The sequence below is a fragment of the Falco cherrug genome, chromosome 12 (assembly GCF_023634085.1).
Source record: "Falco cherrug isolate bFalChe1 chromosome 12, bFalChe1.pri, whole genome shotgun sequence".
Taxonomy (NCBI): domain Eukaryota; kingdom Metazoa; phylum Chordata; class Aves; order Falconiformes; family Falconidae; genus Falco; species Falco cherrug.
The window spans coordinates 18,757,097-18,773,270 of record NC_073708.1 but is presented as its reverse complement, the minus strand read 5'-3'; the positions used below and the strand labels follow the sequence as shown (position 1 = coordinate 18,773,270).

The 16,174-nt window shown below is 38.6% G+C and overlaps 1 protein-coding gene across 2 annotated transcripts in view; it reads right to left on the bottom strand.

Moving 5' to 3' along the window:
- COL24A1 (collagen type XXIV alpha 1 chain) overlaps positions 1-16,174 on the bottom strand; it is a 147,578-nt gene that overhangs the window by 110,307 nt on the left and 21,097 nt on the right. For both annotated transcript variants that reach the window (XM_055725022.1, XM_055725023.1), the window contains exons 4-7: positions 15,136-15,189; positions 11,719-11,772; positions 8,094-8,147; positions 5,890-5,943 (exon numbers count right to left, since the gene is read on the bottom strand). In XM_055725022.1, the coding sequence (XP_055580997.1) occupies positions 5,890-5,943; positions 8,094-8,147; positions 11,719-11,772; positions 15,136-15,189 (216 nt within the window). The remainder of the gene's footprint in view (positions 1-5,889; positions 5,944-8,093; positions 8,148-11,718; positions 11,773-15,135; positions 15,190-16,174) is intronic.

The window sequence follows — 16,174 nt, the reverse complement described above, 5'->3', positions numbered from 1 at the left end:
ACTCATTAGTCAGTAGAGACTTGAGACACTGTAGTAAGAAGGAATTCTGCAACTGATTTCAGCAGATCAGGTATCCCAAAATTTTGCATAAGCTTTTGCATGACCACAAGAGTATTTCTGCATGAAATTAATTTTATTATTACATACAAAATTAAAGATTGAATGATTTTGCTTGGTTATCATTTCAGATAAAGAAGAGAATGACATCTGTAAGGCTTCAAAATTTGCCATTTTGCTAGTATAGGCTTGTTTGAGGAATATTGATCCAAAAGAGATGTACTCATTAAGAAACCCAAAGGCCTCATTTTCTCAAAACCCAACAGAGCAGGTGTGTCCTTTCATTTTGCTAATCACACACAGGACATTGCCAATTAAAAAAAAATATAATGTATTCTGGCTTCAATCCTCTCCTGTAGCTTAAATCTAAATAATTTATATATGTTATCTTGCATCTAAGGAAGGAGGTCTGCATTGCTGTTGGGGAAAAAAAAAATAAATCTGTAACACTGATAGTCAGGAGCTGATCTTGGACAAACCAGTTAGTATGAAATATCGCAATTTACTGTATTAATGTGTGCCTAAGACCAAATTTTTTACTGAATTGCTAAAGCAGAAATACAGATGCCAGCATAAGCCAGTAACTCATTTTTAGCTTTCAAGATGTGCCTCACAAAGCCGTATCATTTTTTACAGTCCCAGGCCACTCTATTTCATGAGTTTTATCCATTTCACAATTTTATCCTCTCTCCATGCTTAATGTTCAACTAAAGCACGTGTTGCTCGAAGAGATCTCTCAGTAGTTTATTATTTCTGTATGTGGAGAAAAGGAAAGCAAACGCTACTATATACAGAAACACTCAAAGAGAATTTTATCACCACTTGGTTTCAAAGTCTGTCAGTTTAGCTGATTAACACCTGCATGGACAGTCTCAAAAAATGACGCCCGAGGAACTATGAGATGATGGAGGACTGATCACCAGTGTGCACCTTTCTACACAACAGCATCTTACTTCTCCCAGAGGAAAACTCTGAACTCATATTTTGTAGTATGCCTGTGTCCTTATTCAGAGTTAACATGGACTTTATTTATTCTAACTCACCTAACGCTGGTTCAGAATGAAGCTAAACCATGCTAAAATGAGTATCATTCCAAAGACAGAGTTTTCCCATAGGAGTTTCCTTTCCTGTAACTTAGCTAATCTTCTTAAAATTCTTAGGTTTTTATTAGTTTGGGTTTGTATTCTTGAGGATACCCATATAAATAAGACAGTTTGCTCTGAGCTATGATGAAAGTAAACAAGAAGAATACAAGTTCACATGCACTGATTTGTGGAATGAAATACCTCCCAATTTTTAATGAAGATTAATACTCTGATTTTAAAAGCTCACTGTGGAAGAGAAAGGTTTGCAGCTTCCAATTACAGCAACACAAACTTCAAGCACATTACACAAACACAGCAAGTTGCAAGAATACTTTGGTCTGTGTGAGAGAAAAAACCTTTACCGCCAACTAATACGATCAGAAAAGACTTCATAGCAACTTTAAGTGTCTGACTTCTACTATATGCCTAGCACAGTGGGACCCAGACTGAATGAAGTCTGTATTTAGCAAAATATAGATGTTAAATCATAACAGCAAGGACTGTTCAAGCCAAGTCTTTCCACCTTTCTGGTGCCCATTGTGTTTTATTAGAATTTATATGCATTTGTTATTAAAATACATCTGGCATAACACCAGCAAACTAGAGAGCCAAGAAGTTTCTCTAACCTCTAAAAATCAGTAGGTGGAATGTTATACCTGATGCTACAACCATCAGCTACAGAGAGATACTAGTCTTTGAAAAGCACCAGAAAAAAATTTTCTGGGTATGGGGTAAGTTTAGCATATAAACATATTTCCATGTGCTGTCACATGAGACTTTGCAACACTTACTTATCAGCTCCACATTGTCACCACATGGCATCCAGTTTTAAAAAACCTCATTGGCAAATGGTTTGTTTTGTGGGTTTTTTTCTTCACAGCTCCATTCTGTCTTGTTTGATGATGCATATTAACACAACTAAGCTTTCACCTAGCATCTCTTAGCCCAAATATCCCAAGGAATGGAAACACCACTTAAAAAAAGAAAAGCATATGTATAGAAGATGGACATTTTCTCCACCTAATTCAGCACAGGAATTTCTCTCACAGAGTTGAAGTTTCCTCCTGCTCAAGGCTAACTTCACTTTCCTAGGAGAAACAGTGGGAGACACTTTGTAGCATAACACTGACATCACCGCAGGTACCGCTTTGAAATTTATTTATCTCCCTTGCCCTTTACAGGATGCACATGTAAAGACAAAAGCAGCTATTCTCAGGTTGCATCCAAGTTTTTTCCTTCAACATTTCTTACCATATTATAGTTTAGTATGTGAATTTTATCGAGATTTTATAGATCCCGATTCCCATGATTTACCGTTACACACATACTAGGGAATAAAGTCAGCCCAAAAATTGTAGCCAATCTTTAAAAAAAAAAGTCTTTTGCAATGTCACTGTAAAGTACCTGCAACCACACAGACACTGTAGTCATTCTAATTTATTGGCATGATCCCAGGCAAGTTAATGCCCAGGAGTACTGTCCTTTGGCTGGCAATCTACCCCTCAGTACTCTGGCTAGCAGAGGCAAGTACTCACCTGTCTGTACAGTGAAGTAGGACGTTTCTGGGGAGAGGGGGAAGGGAGAGGCTTCTACTCTGTGAAGTCTTGGGACTGATATAAGGGAAGAGTTGAGTGGTGATTTAAAGATGGTCCTGTCAAGACAGCTCCAGATATGAGATTGTGCAACTGCTCTGGAAACAGCACTCCCCTCAAACTAACCCTCACCTCCTGCCATTGCTCCTCTGCTTCAAAAGATGCCTGAAAGAAGCAGGCCTCTAAACACTTCATAAACATGCAATTTTCTGTTCTTACACTAGAATAATTTTGGAACCCTACCCCAAGCAAAACTTGGGTTTTTATAGTGTGTTACAGGCATGAGAAATATGTCATATTTTATATGCAACCACAAGGACACATACCCCGACACATGGCATGTAATGGAAAATAAAGTTAATCACAATAATCTGCTCCAGAGTCCTGATTATTAACATACGTTTGTTTCACTGTCTTGCTACAAAACACCATAGATTCTCAGCTTTATAAAGAGAAACATATCATTTTATAGTTCTAATCCAAAACAGTAGTTTACTAGTGCTGCCCTATTGCATTGAGGGCTTCAAAATATAATATTTGGGGTGTGGGTGTGTAAATGAATCTTTGCAAGAAACTCTCCTAACGATCTCAGATATTCAGAAAAATAGAACCAAAAGCACATGGAATATAGCTTCTCAAAGTTATTCTTGTCAAAAATGTAAAAATAATATGCACACTTGCCACAAACTTCCACAACACATGCTTTTATATGTTGCACAGGAAGTTCAGAACCAGGTAAATTCTTATTAGAAAACTCAGACGCAGTTTCCTCCACATCCAACCTGGAGCGGGACGACCGTGCCCAGTGGAGGGCAGCAGGCTTCACAGCGCACCCTCCACTGCGGCTCTCCAAAGCCACTACTCCAGTTAATGGGAAATGGATGATGACTTCCACAAAGAAAAAAACTCAAATTTCCAGGTCTTTCAGAAAACCACTGACAAAATTCAATATGACCAAAATTAATTATCATGACACATACAGATTTGTATTACACTACTAAAAATACTGGAAGAACATTAGAGCTTTTATTTGCTATCAAATGTCCCACTGTTTAAAAACTACTCAGTTAACACAAGTTGTCAAAATCAAATAGAATTTGGGACACCATTAACTCATATATATAACCTTTCTAATCTTCCTTTTTACCTGGATGAGACAGAATATCACAAATATGTTATTTATCCAATATCATAGTGATTCTCCAGTAGTACTGGGATACAAAAGAAAAATAGAAATACTTGATCTTTCTAGCTGGTTTACTTCACAGCTACTTGTGCTCACATTCCTTCAAAAACAATTTCTGAGATCACAATGAGCTAACAGCTTGTTTACCTATGTATATTGAAAAGCAATAACTAAAGTTCACAATAAATCATGGGCTTGTCGTTAAAAAAATTAAGCGTGAAATAATTTTAACTGTTTACAGGTGTAGCGCTGTTCAAAAGCTGGTATTCTTACAATCTGGGTCAGGCAGAAATTATCTTAAACATGGTTCTAGTTAGTGTCTGATGTGTACAACATGGAAACAGACAGTAAAATTTCCAGTGATCAAGTGAGCACGATTCTCCACAGAGTCTCTAACCCTCAGATAAGGAGTGAATTCTTGTGGCAGGAAGAGAGCATGATGGCCATAAGATTCTAATTTCCTTGCCCCCGAATGTCAGTCTCATAATCCAGAACAAGTGACAGCTGCTTCCCATCTAAAAGCTTTAAAACAAAAACTACTTTGTTTTCAGAGCAAAACTATAAACCTGATGAAACAAGAAAGCACAATACTTGGGAAATCTCAAGGTGGCCCAAGATCAGTGGTGACAAAAGCTATGAGTGTTCAGGCTTGTAGGTTAACTCTCAACAGAGGGGATGTAAATTCTTGTCACAGCTATACGTTTTCTCAGTTCATAGAACTGTGGGCCACATGTTTGGCAAAATAAATTTCCATGCTCCTCCTGGTGCTAATTCAGTGATAGCTCCCTTTTCACATTTTTACTATGGTTTGTTCAATTCAAGAAATAAATTACTAGACTTAAAAAAAAAAAATCATACACTTTAAGAGTAAGACAATGTTGAATGAAGCCATCTTAAAACATAACACTGAATGTAATTTTTGTTGCAATGCCATTTTTTCTTCAGCTTCAATAGCAGGCAAGCATTTAATTACTATTCCTTTTCTATATGTCAAAAACTCAGGCCAAAAATACCAGGGCCTACCTTTCTAACAATTCATTCCATCCTTTTGATTGAACACTTTACAGCTGCCTTTAGTGTTACATACTACTTCAAAATTCTGCTGTGATATGTGTTCTTCATGTTTTTCTATTACCCCTGCAACACTGGATTATCGTCTGCAAAGACAGCATTTAATAGTACTTTCCCCCCAGCTTTCTTGCTGATTTTTGCCACCTCACCAGTCACCATCTGACTAATCACAGCAGCCTACTGGATTTATGTCAGGTGACCTCTCCTTCCACATAAAGTATATTCACTCCCTCAGTCTTCTGTGCTCATTTTCTCAAGGTTGTCTCATTTCCCCCAATGACATCCTTCATGTTCCCTTTCCAAAACTACTTGTCTGATTTATGCTCTTCTGTATACATAGGGCTGCCATAATTTGGATATATTTCCTAAATGCAGTGTATGGCACCTGATGCTTCTCACATTAAAAATACCGTGTTATGTAGCAGGCAAAAGTAGAACTTACTCTATTTGTGTTCTAATTTAGCGATTCTGGAACATATTCAGAAAGAAAGCAAATAATTCAGTGCAGGAATACTGAGGATATCCCATGGAGCTTTCTCTATACTACAAAATACACAATATAGAAAAAAAGAAATGAAAAAGCTATTACTGGAAACTGAATATATCTCGCAGGCTAGCCTATTTTCTCTAGTACTTATTCTGTTTGAGCAGAGGCACATGATGCCTGTTAAGAACACCAACCCAAGCAGCTGTAATTTACATTCTGTTGTGATGATCTCACTTAACTTAGTTGCAAGGGAAGATGCTGAACTGTTGGCCTATAGCCTGACGCGGTAGACAGTCCCAGTATCAAGAGCAGACCAAAGCCCTTCTATTGCCTCTTGACCACCAGACATCCACCTGATGGCTATTGATTCGAGCCAGAGAGGGTTACATGAAAACGGAAGCAGAATCTTACCTTCTGGCCTTTGATCCCAGGTGGTCCTGGAAAGCCTATGGGGCCTGGATCACCCTGTACAACAAAATCATCCAGGATCACTATGTTTCACTGGAACATGACACAGGCCTATAAACTTTGTAGGACTCCATATTTTCTCTGCATGCTTGGACTTTTGGTACAAAGAAGTAGCTAATGTTTTATCAGGCATAGATTCATTTTTATTTTTTTAGAGGACGAAAACTGAAAAGGCAACAGTTCCTCAACTGCAACCTCCTAGTGCAAAGTGCATGCTCCTGCATGATAACCACACAGCCAAATCACAGCTGGAACAGACTTAGCTCACAACCTCACAACATATACTTCTGGCCAGCATAAATGGGAGTGAAGAAGCTATACAGTTCTTGAGGTATCCCTTCCCTCAGAAGTCAGTGGTTTCACCTCATTTTTCTTTAATATTTCTATATACATGTATTTAACTATTATTGTTTATTGTTTGTGTTACTTTTATGCCAACAATCCTCAACCAGGAATCAGGACACCATTTCAGTATCTGCTACATAAAACATGGTGTAAATCTAATATGTCTAAAAGACAACATGAAACATGCATACATACAAATGGGTTATGGTGGCATATGGCTATTTTCATTCCAGTTCTTTAAACTTGGTAACTACATGATGGTATATAAGAACGAGAAATAGAGCATCTCAAACGCTACAAAAATGGGCAAATATGCATTTTTTTTATGGTTGTTGTAGATGGGGGAGGAAGGAAGGTTATTCCAGTCCTTTTTCCCTTGCTCAGGACTGACAGCAAAGAGATGCACTCTTGCAGGATTGGTGCCCAAATTCAAATTCAATAAGTCAAGGAAAAGATCCTAGAAGCAAGTTAGCATCAAAGTAAATTCATTACCTAGGGTGAGCAAATTTGACTTAGGTGAAAAAATTAAGAACCCAAAATAGCAAGAACTATAAAAATACATATCAATTCCGTATGTTTGTATTATAGATACATTCTGCATGTATTTAGGTGTAGGTCACACATATACCTGGGTGAGCTTTAAACTGTTCTGTGGCATCATGGTCTCATGCCAAAGAATATACCTTGAGTTTCAGGCAGACACATATAGCTCACAACAGTATGATAGACTGTCAAAAGCAAAAGTTGGTTAGATTAACATAATATTGCTATTTCTATAAAAGCCACACTCCAGTTTCTTATCAGTGCATCAACAGACACATTTCTGAATTTTTCTCAGCAGCTCTTTAACATTGGAAATACATATTTGTGAATTTTAAGGTTTGACAGAACGCATGCATTAAAAAATATGTTATTTTATGCACACAGCAGCAGCTAGAAAACAATAGTTATCTGCTAATGCTTGCTTTATCACAGAGAGTGGTCCTGGACTCCTACAGTGTTTTCTACTTAGCACAAATATTCCCCAATTTAACTACTAGCAAATTCTCTTCATAAAACTTAATATAAATACAAGATAGCCTAAAAGAGAGAACATAGGTTAACACATTAGAATGCAAACATACAATTACATTTTTAGCATTATCACATTGATTTTAAAGTTTTATACATAGTCATTAGATTTGCAATCTAAAAAGTAAATAATCACAAGCTTCTAAGCCCACAATTTCTATAAAGAACCATTTTAAATATTTATACACAAATATTTTGGGCAGGAGAGCAGCCGCTAGTTCGGCTAAAGCAGCTTAGGAGGAACTAGCAGGAAAAGCCTCTGAAACAAAAAGGAGAATTCTTACCGTCAAGAGACTGTTAAAAGAAGTGTTAAATACAATGTGACATGCAATAATGTGTGCACTTCTCAACACCAAATTTTGTCTTACACAACTTTCTGCACTAATACAAGGTACTAAAAAAACTCTGAAACCTCTACTTTGGTCTATCAGTGTGAACCGAATTAAATTTAATTGTTCTCCAAGTACTTATGTTTTAAAATTTTTATTTGTTATAAACTAAATCAAATATATAATTTAATTTAAGGCTTTGAAATATTTTTTTTCTGTTTTCTTTGGTCATTACATCACCTGTGTCTGCATCGGTCAGCCTCACATAATTAAGTGTCAAAATACACCAGTGTCACAGTAAATACTAAGCATTGTGCTGTTATAACTTGCCTGAATATTAAAAAGACTTCAAAAAAGAATGCAACAGACAAAACATTTTTTCTAATATCAAGAAACTATCACCTTTTCCCCACGCTTTGCCTGTCCTGGAGAGAATCCTGGGTCTCCTTTAGGGCCCTGTCACAGAGAAATTTAACTCATTAATATCATTAGGGAACAGAGTTTTTAATAAGATGTGTAAAAAAATATTTTCAAACTTATGACAAAAGGAGTGGGAACGTTCATATAAATGCACTTGTTATTACAGGGGTTTTTTTTCTCATAACTCTTTCAGTAAAGACCTAGAACAAAACATAATAGTGTGAGTTCACATTGAAATGAGATTTATGTTTTCCAAATTTCATCATGTCACAGAAACTTTTAAGAAGCAGATTTTACTGGTAAATCTAAGCAGGATGACAGCAGACACCACCACTGAAATGCTCTCCCCATGTCCCCACCGGTTCAGGACACCACCTATTCCCCAAGCACTGCGCAAGATCATCAGGCTGTATTACTGCATTGATTACAACTTTGTCAGGGCCTCCTCACGCTCAGCACCTGCCCAACACAGCACAGACATCGTGGCTGGGAAGGACAGAGCTGTAAACATGGCAAAGGCCTCTCTTCAATTACGAGTTACTTCCCAGCAGATGAGACAGCTCATCATTCTTGGCCAGGAGTTACTGTCTGCATCCAAGACTAGGCCACAGAGAGGGGAAGGACGCTGCCACACCGATCTCTCCTATTTCAAACCCCCGCCATACAAAGTGCCAGGCACTGCAGGCCGACATGCCGCGGAGACCTGAGGCCTGCCAGGGGCTGGGAGCTGGGGCTGGCCAGGACCAGCCAGGCCAGCAGCTGGCCCCACACACCTATGGGCCACCACAAACCCACGCCTCAGAGTCAAATTCACTGCCCTTAAAAAAGGAGCCGCCAGCAAATGGCATCTCCTGAGACAGCCCTGGGTGAACTGCTTCATGCTGACCGAGTAGAGTCACCCTGACGGTTCCCGAGGCCGTAGGCTGAAACCACATTAATGCACTCATAACTGCAAACACAGTGATTCAGGAGGAAATGGGGAAGCCCTTTGACTAATTCATATTAAAAGCTGCATCCAAAAGGGACTGTAACATTTCATTAATCTGTTCATATAAATGGCACAGGCTTCAACAGTGCTTTTGATTTAAAAGCTGTAGAGTAACACCAGGTGTTCCTCACAAGCATGAAGATCTACTCTCCTCAGTCAAAAGTGTGTTCTGTAGCCAAGGAAATACATGTTACTATTAAGTTTATCCCACAGCAGTGCCAGATTGATGATACGTGCCCTTCATTCAAAGACAGCTAAAGTGGGGAAAAAATGGTGTTTAGTCATTGCCAGCACAACCCTGCTCTCAGGGACAACACGGGACGCTCGGAGGGACGTACAAGAGAAGCGGTGTGGGGGTTTCCTGGCGGCTGGCCATTTTAGATCTGCAACACACAGCGCTTCCACCTGCAGTGCCACGGGGCTTGCACACGGTCCTGCAGATCAGGGCTCGTCCTTCCCTCTGCAGCTAAGATTCGAACGTGTGAGGCCACTTGAGAAACTAAGGCTGTTGAATACTAAGTAAAAAGGCTGGAATTACGGCAAAAGGAATCTCTTGTGTTAAACTGATATGTCAGGTCACAGACACCATGGTTCTTCAGCATGGCAGGAGTTATCTGAGTATTTTCCAGCTGATTCACATTTTGGAAGGTAAATACTTAGATACCTTTGTACAACTCCAACCTGTCCTCTGCTTCCATTTTCCAATGCAGGCATATCAAACTAAGAGCTGTAACAAAATTGTGATCAGCTCTCCAGGAGTCAAAACAGGTCCTCTGATAACATACCCATCACCTTTCCTTTCCCTCATAAACCCAATTAATTCCTCATTATTTTTAATCTAAAAAAACAAACAGCCATTGTTATGCATGGCCTTCAGTTGTGGATTAACAACACGTCACCACAGTTCAAGATGTGAAGATAAAATAAAGTATTTAATTACTTAATCTATGTAATATTATGGTGTAGTTAGAACAGTGCCAGAATCCACAAACTAGATTTTCTTAAATCAATTTTTCAGGGAGCCAGGAACACAGCAAAACATTATGAATACTTTTAAATGACTTTAAAAACACCAATAAACTGTTTATCAGGAATTAAATGCCAAGGACATCGGCTATCAGTTGGAACTGCTAGCACATGCTCAGGGCTGGATACTACACTGTAAGGGTATTAGCTAATGTCCCTTGCTTCAAAAGCAAGTGCATAAAGGATGCTTCAGCACAGGAGGGAAAAAAACCATGCATCTCAAAGGCAGAATAAAATTATGCATTAATTTACTGCCAGAAAACTGTTGCAACTCATTTACGATGTTTTAAGATCAGACAAAAGTGTGTTTAATTTCAGCTTACGTAGTCAGTGTGGGTCAACTGGATCTTCATAGTCAAAACGTGGTGAGAACCTGGCTAATTTTTCTTTAAATGAAAGTGTTTCAGAAGGTACTTGTATTGAAAGTATAATTTATAATCTAACAAATGAAAGAGATCACTAAGCACCTAGTAATATATATATATATTTATATATATATATAGGTACATGCACACACATACAATTCCTTCTATTCTTAAATTCACAAAGACAACTACAGAACTGATAAGAATTATGATCCAGTGGAGGGGGAAAATACATTATAAACCAAATCGTAGGAGTAAGTGGTTAGAATTATTTTCCTAGCAATGTATTCCATTATAAAGCCAGCATAAATATGGTAAAATTAATTACGAACCTCTGAGTTTAATTGTTCCTATAAAACTAGATAATAACAAGAGCACACAGACATAAAAAATGGAGTCACTTGGTTTTACAGTGCTTGACACTGAAAGCTTTATTAAAATTCTTTTTATGTCCTCAAGCAGTTTTAACACCTGTCATGACAGGCCAGATTCCTGCAATTAGGAATCACACTAAAACAGATCATGGTTGCTGCTGTTTTTTCCTAACATATCTATCAAATTGTTCAAACCAAATATGAGCTGAAGGCATTCTGCAACTGCACAAATCTGTCAAAGCTATTTAAAGGGCCTATGTTACGTAAGTTTGAAGGGTTTTATTTGAACTTCCAGTCTAGTATTTTGTCTTTGGTTTTAAATATCACACCCACAAATCTTCAGAAAATTATTCTAGCATATTAATCAAGTGATAATGTCTGAAATATTAGAATATTTATATAGCAAAGGTTGGGACCTGAAAGTGGAATTTATAGAGAATGATAGTCTATTTTTCTTCATTTTTTTCCTTGATTTTTTTCTTTTCAAAAGCAAGGTAAAACGTTACAGCAATTATATGCTTATCGTCACTTAAAATTCCAGTTTATCAAAGAGGCTGAGCTGATTTACAAGAACTCTTTTGGGAAGTACAGACTAATTGTGTGGATAACAGTTTCCAAGTCATCATTCTGCACACACAGGGTTTGTTTTTCTCCCCTGAATAAACTGCTGTTTTATTTTGATTTGAAGTTCAATTTGAATGATTACATTTAATTAAAATATGTTTATAGTAACAATCTCCATTTGTAAACCAAAGAAGGCCAATTGCTTCTATTATAGGAAACAGTTCCGAGGCTTCCAAAAAGTCATTAAGAAGTTCATGTGTTTACATAGCAACATGGATAAAGTAACTCACCTTTGAACCTGGCAATCCTGGCAAACCTGGATTACCATGTGGTCCTGGAATACCCTATTAAAAAAAAAAAAACCAAAAAAAAAAAGAGTGGAATTATTCAGTAGTCTACTGAACAAGTGTGAACAGTTTGCAAAGAATCATTTTACTGCCTCATCATTGCTTTTAGAAGCATGGGTCAGGATTTTCAAAGGATTTTCAAGCAATAAATCATGCGCATCTTCCTAAAAAATTAAAAGTGAAGTTGAATACTTCTCTTTCTTTTAAAAATCTCAGTTTCTATTGTCTTCCCAAGTAATTCTTGACAGGTATTTGGTACACAGTCACTGCAATGTTGCTCTCCAGCTACAAAACTTGGAGACATGGGATAAAACCAGAAAAATCACATTCTGAGGTACCCAGCTATACACTGCAAAGAGAAGGAAGTGGATCAGTTCTCACTGACTTGAAAGATAAATCAAAGCAACATATTCCACCTTCTCTAAACAAATCACAGACAAAAACCCTTCACCAACCTGATTCTCCCACAGCTAGTGTGGAAAATGGGCTTGTTTCTGTAAGGGTTGGACTTAAGCCATTCCAGGAACAGAATAGGCTATCAGGGCTATCTACACCTTCCAGGATAAGTGTCTGTTCCTGAAGTACATTCTGCCATCCTCACTCCTTGACAAACTGCAAATTAGGGAAAATACTTGTTGCAATGGCTGTCAGCAGCTGTTCATCTTCCAAACACTGAAGGACTGAACTGGTGAAAACCTATCCCCGGTAAATGGGCAACAAAGCTTTTGTTGAATTCACTAAAGCAAAAATTCCACCCAAACAATTAATCCAAATGCCAAAAATAATAAGAATCCTTTTCAACTTTCTCATATATTCAGTGGTCTAACAACAGATAAACTCCGTGTTTGTCTTTCCCTTGCATGAGACTGAATTTACCAGTTTTACCTTGCAGTAACACTGAAAGCCGTATCAATCAAGTGCTCCCTCTCACTAATGACAATGTTGACATAACTCCACAGAAATGCTAATCCCATGTGCTGTTTGAGAGATTAATTTGCACACTGGCAAATCTGGAGGCGCTCTTAGGGGTTTAGGAGAAAGGAAACAAATAGAAAGTGCCAACATAGCTGCAGTGCTGAAGTGGCTCTTAGCTTTTGCTGCCTGCAACATTATCATCTTGGGGCATAGTATTGCAACGCAGAGGTGCATAAGTATCCTTGTGAAATGAGAGGCATCAGGGGAATTTCATCTCATCACTGACTGAAATGGCTGAAAGTTTAATTATTGAGAAACTCAGAACAAGCCAAGACACTTAGAAAACCTAACTGTCAGATGTGGACTTCTCTACCATAGAATTACAGAGATCAGAATCAGTTTTTAATGGAAATCTCTAACCATTTATCAGGCATTGATACCATACCCAAAATGTCCAGCCTACATGAATCTGTCAGGATCAGGTTTAGACACACACCCAATAGACCATGAAGGCAGCCCAGGCAAATGTGGCTCTGCATTCTGCTGCTTCCCTTTGACACTTCGAGTCACATTTCAAGATCACGAATGGCAGTTTGTGTGAAGGAATACAGAAGTCACAGAGCAGACTAGCAGATAGGGACACGAATTTTGCATAAACAAGGTTTTTGGCTTAAAAAACTTTTATCATACACCTTCACTAGCTCAAATTTATCAGCGTTGTACAAACTAAAGAGCACTGATATTAAAAAAAACATTTATTTAATCAAATAGTTTTATAGACCTTCCTGGTCCATATAAATACATATTTTAAACTCAGAACCACTGGCAAGTATTCATCTCTGCAATTTCCATACTTTTCCAGGCATCCCAATGTAAGCTGTCTCTTCACATTGGAAAGCATGTCCTACTTGATAATTAATCTAGAAAACTCACATGGTAGAGCACTGTGCTCTTAAGTACTCTATACCTGCCAAAAAAAAACCCCAACCAAACAAAAAAACCAACAAACCCCCCCACCCCACCACCAAACAAACAACCCCAAGCAAACAACAACTGAAAAGAAAGTTATCACTAGCAGGCACGGCTTTAAACACATGGTCAGCCTCCTCTCAGCTAAAGCCAACTTGCCAATTGTGAGGATCTACTTGATGCCACACATATCCTCAAGAGGCACTAAGCAACACGGAAAGCTCAGCTGTAAAAATTGTCAGCTCTTACATAGAAGGATAATTTGAAAAAAGTATCCAAGAAGTCAGGAAGATATGGATTTGAAGGAATGCTTTTCATTTTGTACTTTTAAATGTGTCTCATCCAGTGCCTTGCATCCAACTGCTCTAAAGCATCAGTTTGGTGTTCAGCCCCTTTGACCAGTGCACTTTCCTACCCAGTCAGACCAAGCCTTGAAAGCACAGGATGTTCAACATACTATTGAAGCAGCTCGTTTAAACGTTCCTCAAAAGGCTGAGTCAAAACTCCTCCCACACATCTGTTCAGCCCTCATATAAACTACTCCCTTATCTCCCACTTGCAGTTTGCCTAAATGAGTGCACTCCAGCCATAACCACTTACCGCCCCAAGTACCATGGCCTGAACTCATCTACACAGCAAACCCTTACCTGTTCCCTCCAGCTGCCCTTCCCCTAAAACCGCCCAAATCAACCACGACCTCAGGGACTCCTCAAGCATTTTGTTTTTTTTTGTACAGAACCGTACAAACACAGATTTACCCTCGTCTGCCCCATCAACCAGTCCTTGCAGTGCCACAGGCTTCTCCCACCCTCTTGGCACCTGGGGCACAGGTTTCAGCTCACTGCAGCAAAGCCTGTGCTCTGTCCCCTGGCACAGGACAAGCCTGCTGTCCCTGCTCATGCTGTGGTGCACCCAGTCCCGCAAAATAAATCAATGTTTGCTACTGTAGCTCATTTTTTGGGCAAATTATCCAGATACCTATCACCCCTTCTATCAAGCTGCTGTAACACAAGAGACTAAAACAGATTTTTGGAAGAGTTTTCTCCCCTCCCCCCCCCCCCCCCCCCTTCTTGCAGTGTTTTTTTTTGTCTCCACTGCCTGCTCCTCTGTGGTTGTGGCATGCATTGCTCACTCCCTCTCATTCCAAAAACAAATGAACATGACCTTAGATTGCAGCAGATAGGAGCAGCACAGAAAAACTAAAAGTTAATACTGCGAGCAGCAACAGCTAGGCACAAATGTAACAATGCTCTGTGTACGCACACATACACAGAATTAGCTATGCTGGAGACTCATGGCAGAAAAAAACCTGTTTGCTTTGCCTGACTTTAACATGTCCATCAAATGTTAAGAATCATACACTTTCATTATCACCAAGCATATGAATAAAGTTGAGAAAAACAAAATTATGCAAGGTCCAACTTGATTATTGGTGACCTGCCTAGAGCTACAGAAGAACATAGCTGTTTTACTTACCCGAGGACCTCTCTTTCCTGACGGACCAGGTAAACCTGGAGGACCCGGAGGACCCTGGTGATAGAAAATCATAACAATTGAGGGTAAAACCCAATACAAGGACAGTATCACAAGTCTGAATCTGACCAGTTCTTCTAACTGGTGACTTTCTGCTTGTGCAGACCTCAATTTGAAAACCAATTCCCAAACTACAAGCACGTGTGTTTTTAATCTGGCTCCAAATCAGATTTCTGTTTAGAAAGTATCTTATGTCAGAGGAATTGGAGCTAACAATCTAGGTAGCAACCTTTTCTTAGCTGTATTTGTACTAAAGGAAGAAGAGATCAGTTCAAGGATTAGAAACAAGCAAGTGCAGTGTATTTCAAAACAAAGAATAGAGACTAATTAAGCCCTTTTAATAAGCATGCTGGCATGCCAAACACTTCTGAAAAGTCAGGAGAGAGTATGAAGAAAAATGAGATACCACCTCACAGAAGACAGACACGAAATAGAAGAAAATAAACGTGGATAACTGATTGTTCAGCTTCCTATTGAAAGCTTCTGATAAGAATAACTGGTAGCATGTTTGCCCTTGTATATAATGAATATCATTCGCTTTAAAGAAAATTATGGGGTTTTTTTAAATGCTAGTATATAACCAGATGTAGCTTTTGCAACTAAATTATTTAGACACTATAAGAATGACAGTGTACCATCCTCTGTATAGCTTGTTCATAGAAACCTTTTCTTTTCTGTATGTGATTGCTGCTCACATTCAAAGCCCCAGGATCTACTTCATTGTACTCAAATAAAAATAAGAGTTCTAGACTAAAACCTGCACTAATTTATATTAAATTCTAAGGAGGCATAGGCTATGCTTAAGGGTCAGTTCAGCTTCCATCCAAACACCAGGTTTAACAGGAACCAAGTACTCCCACTGCAACGGGAAGATGGGCATCAAAAGTCAGACCTCATGAAGGAACCCAGTAGGTGACAGAAGGCATTCAACTTGCTCTTTCATCCAGGCTTCCTTGCACACTTATGTTCTTTACATACTACA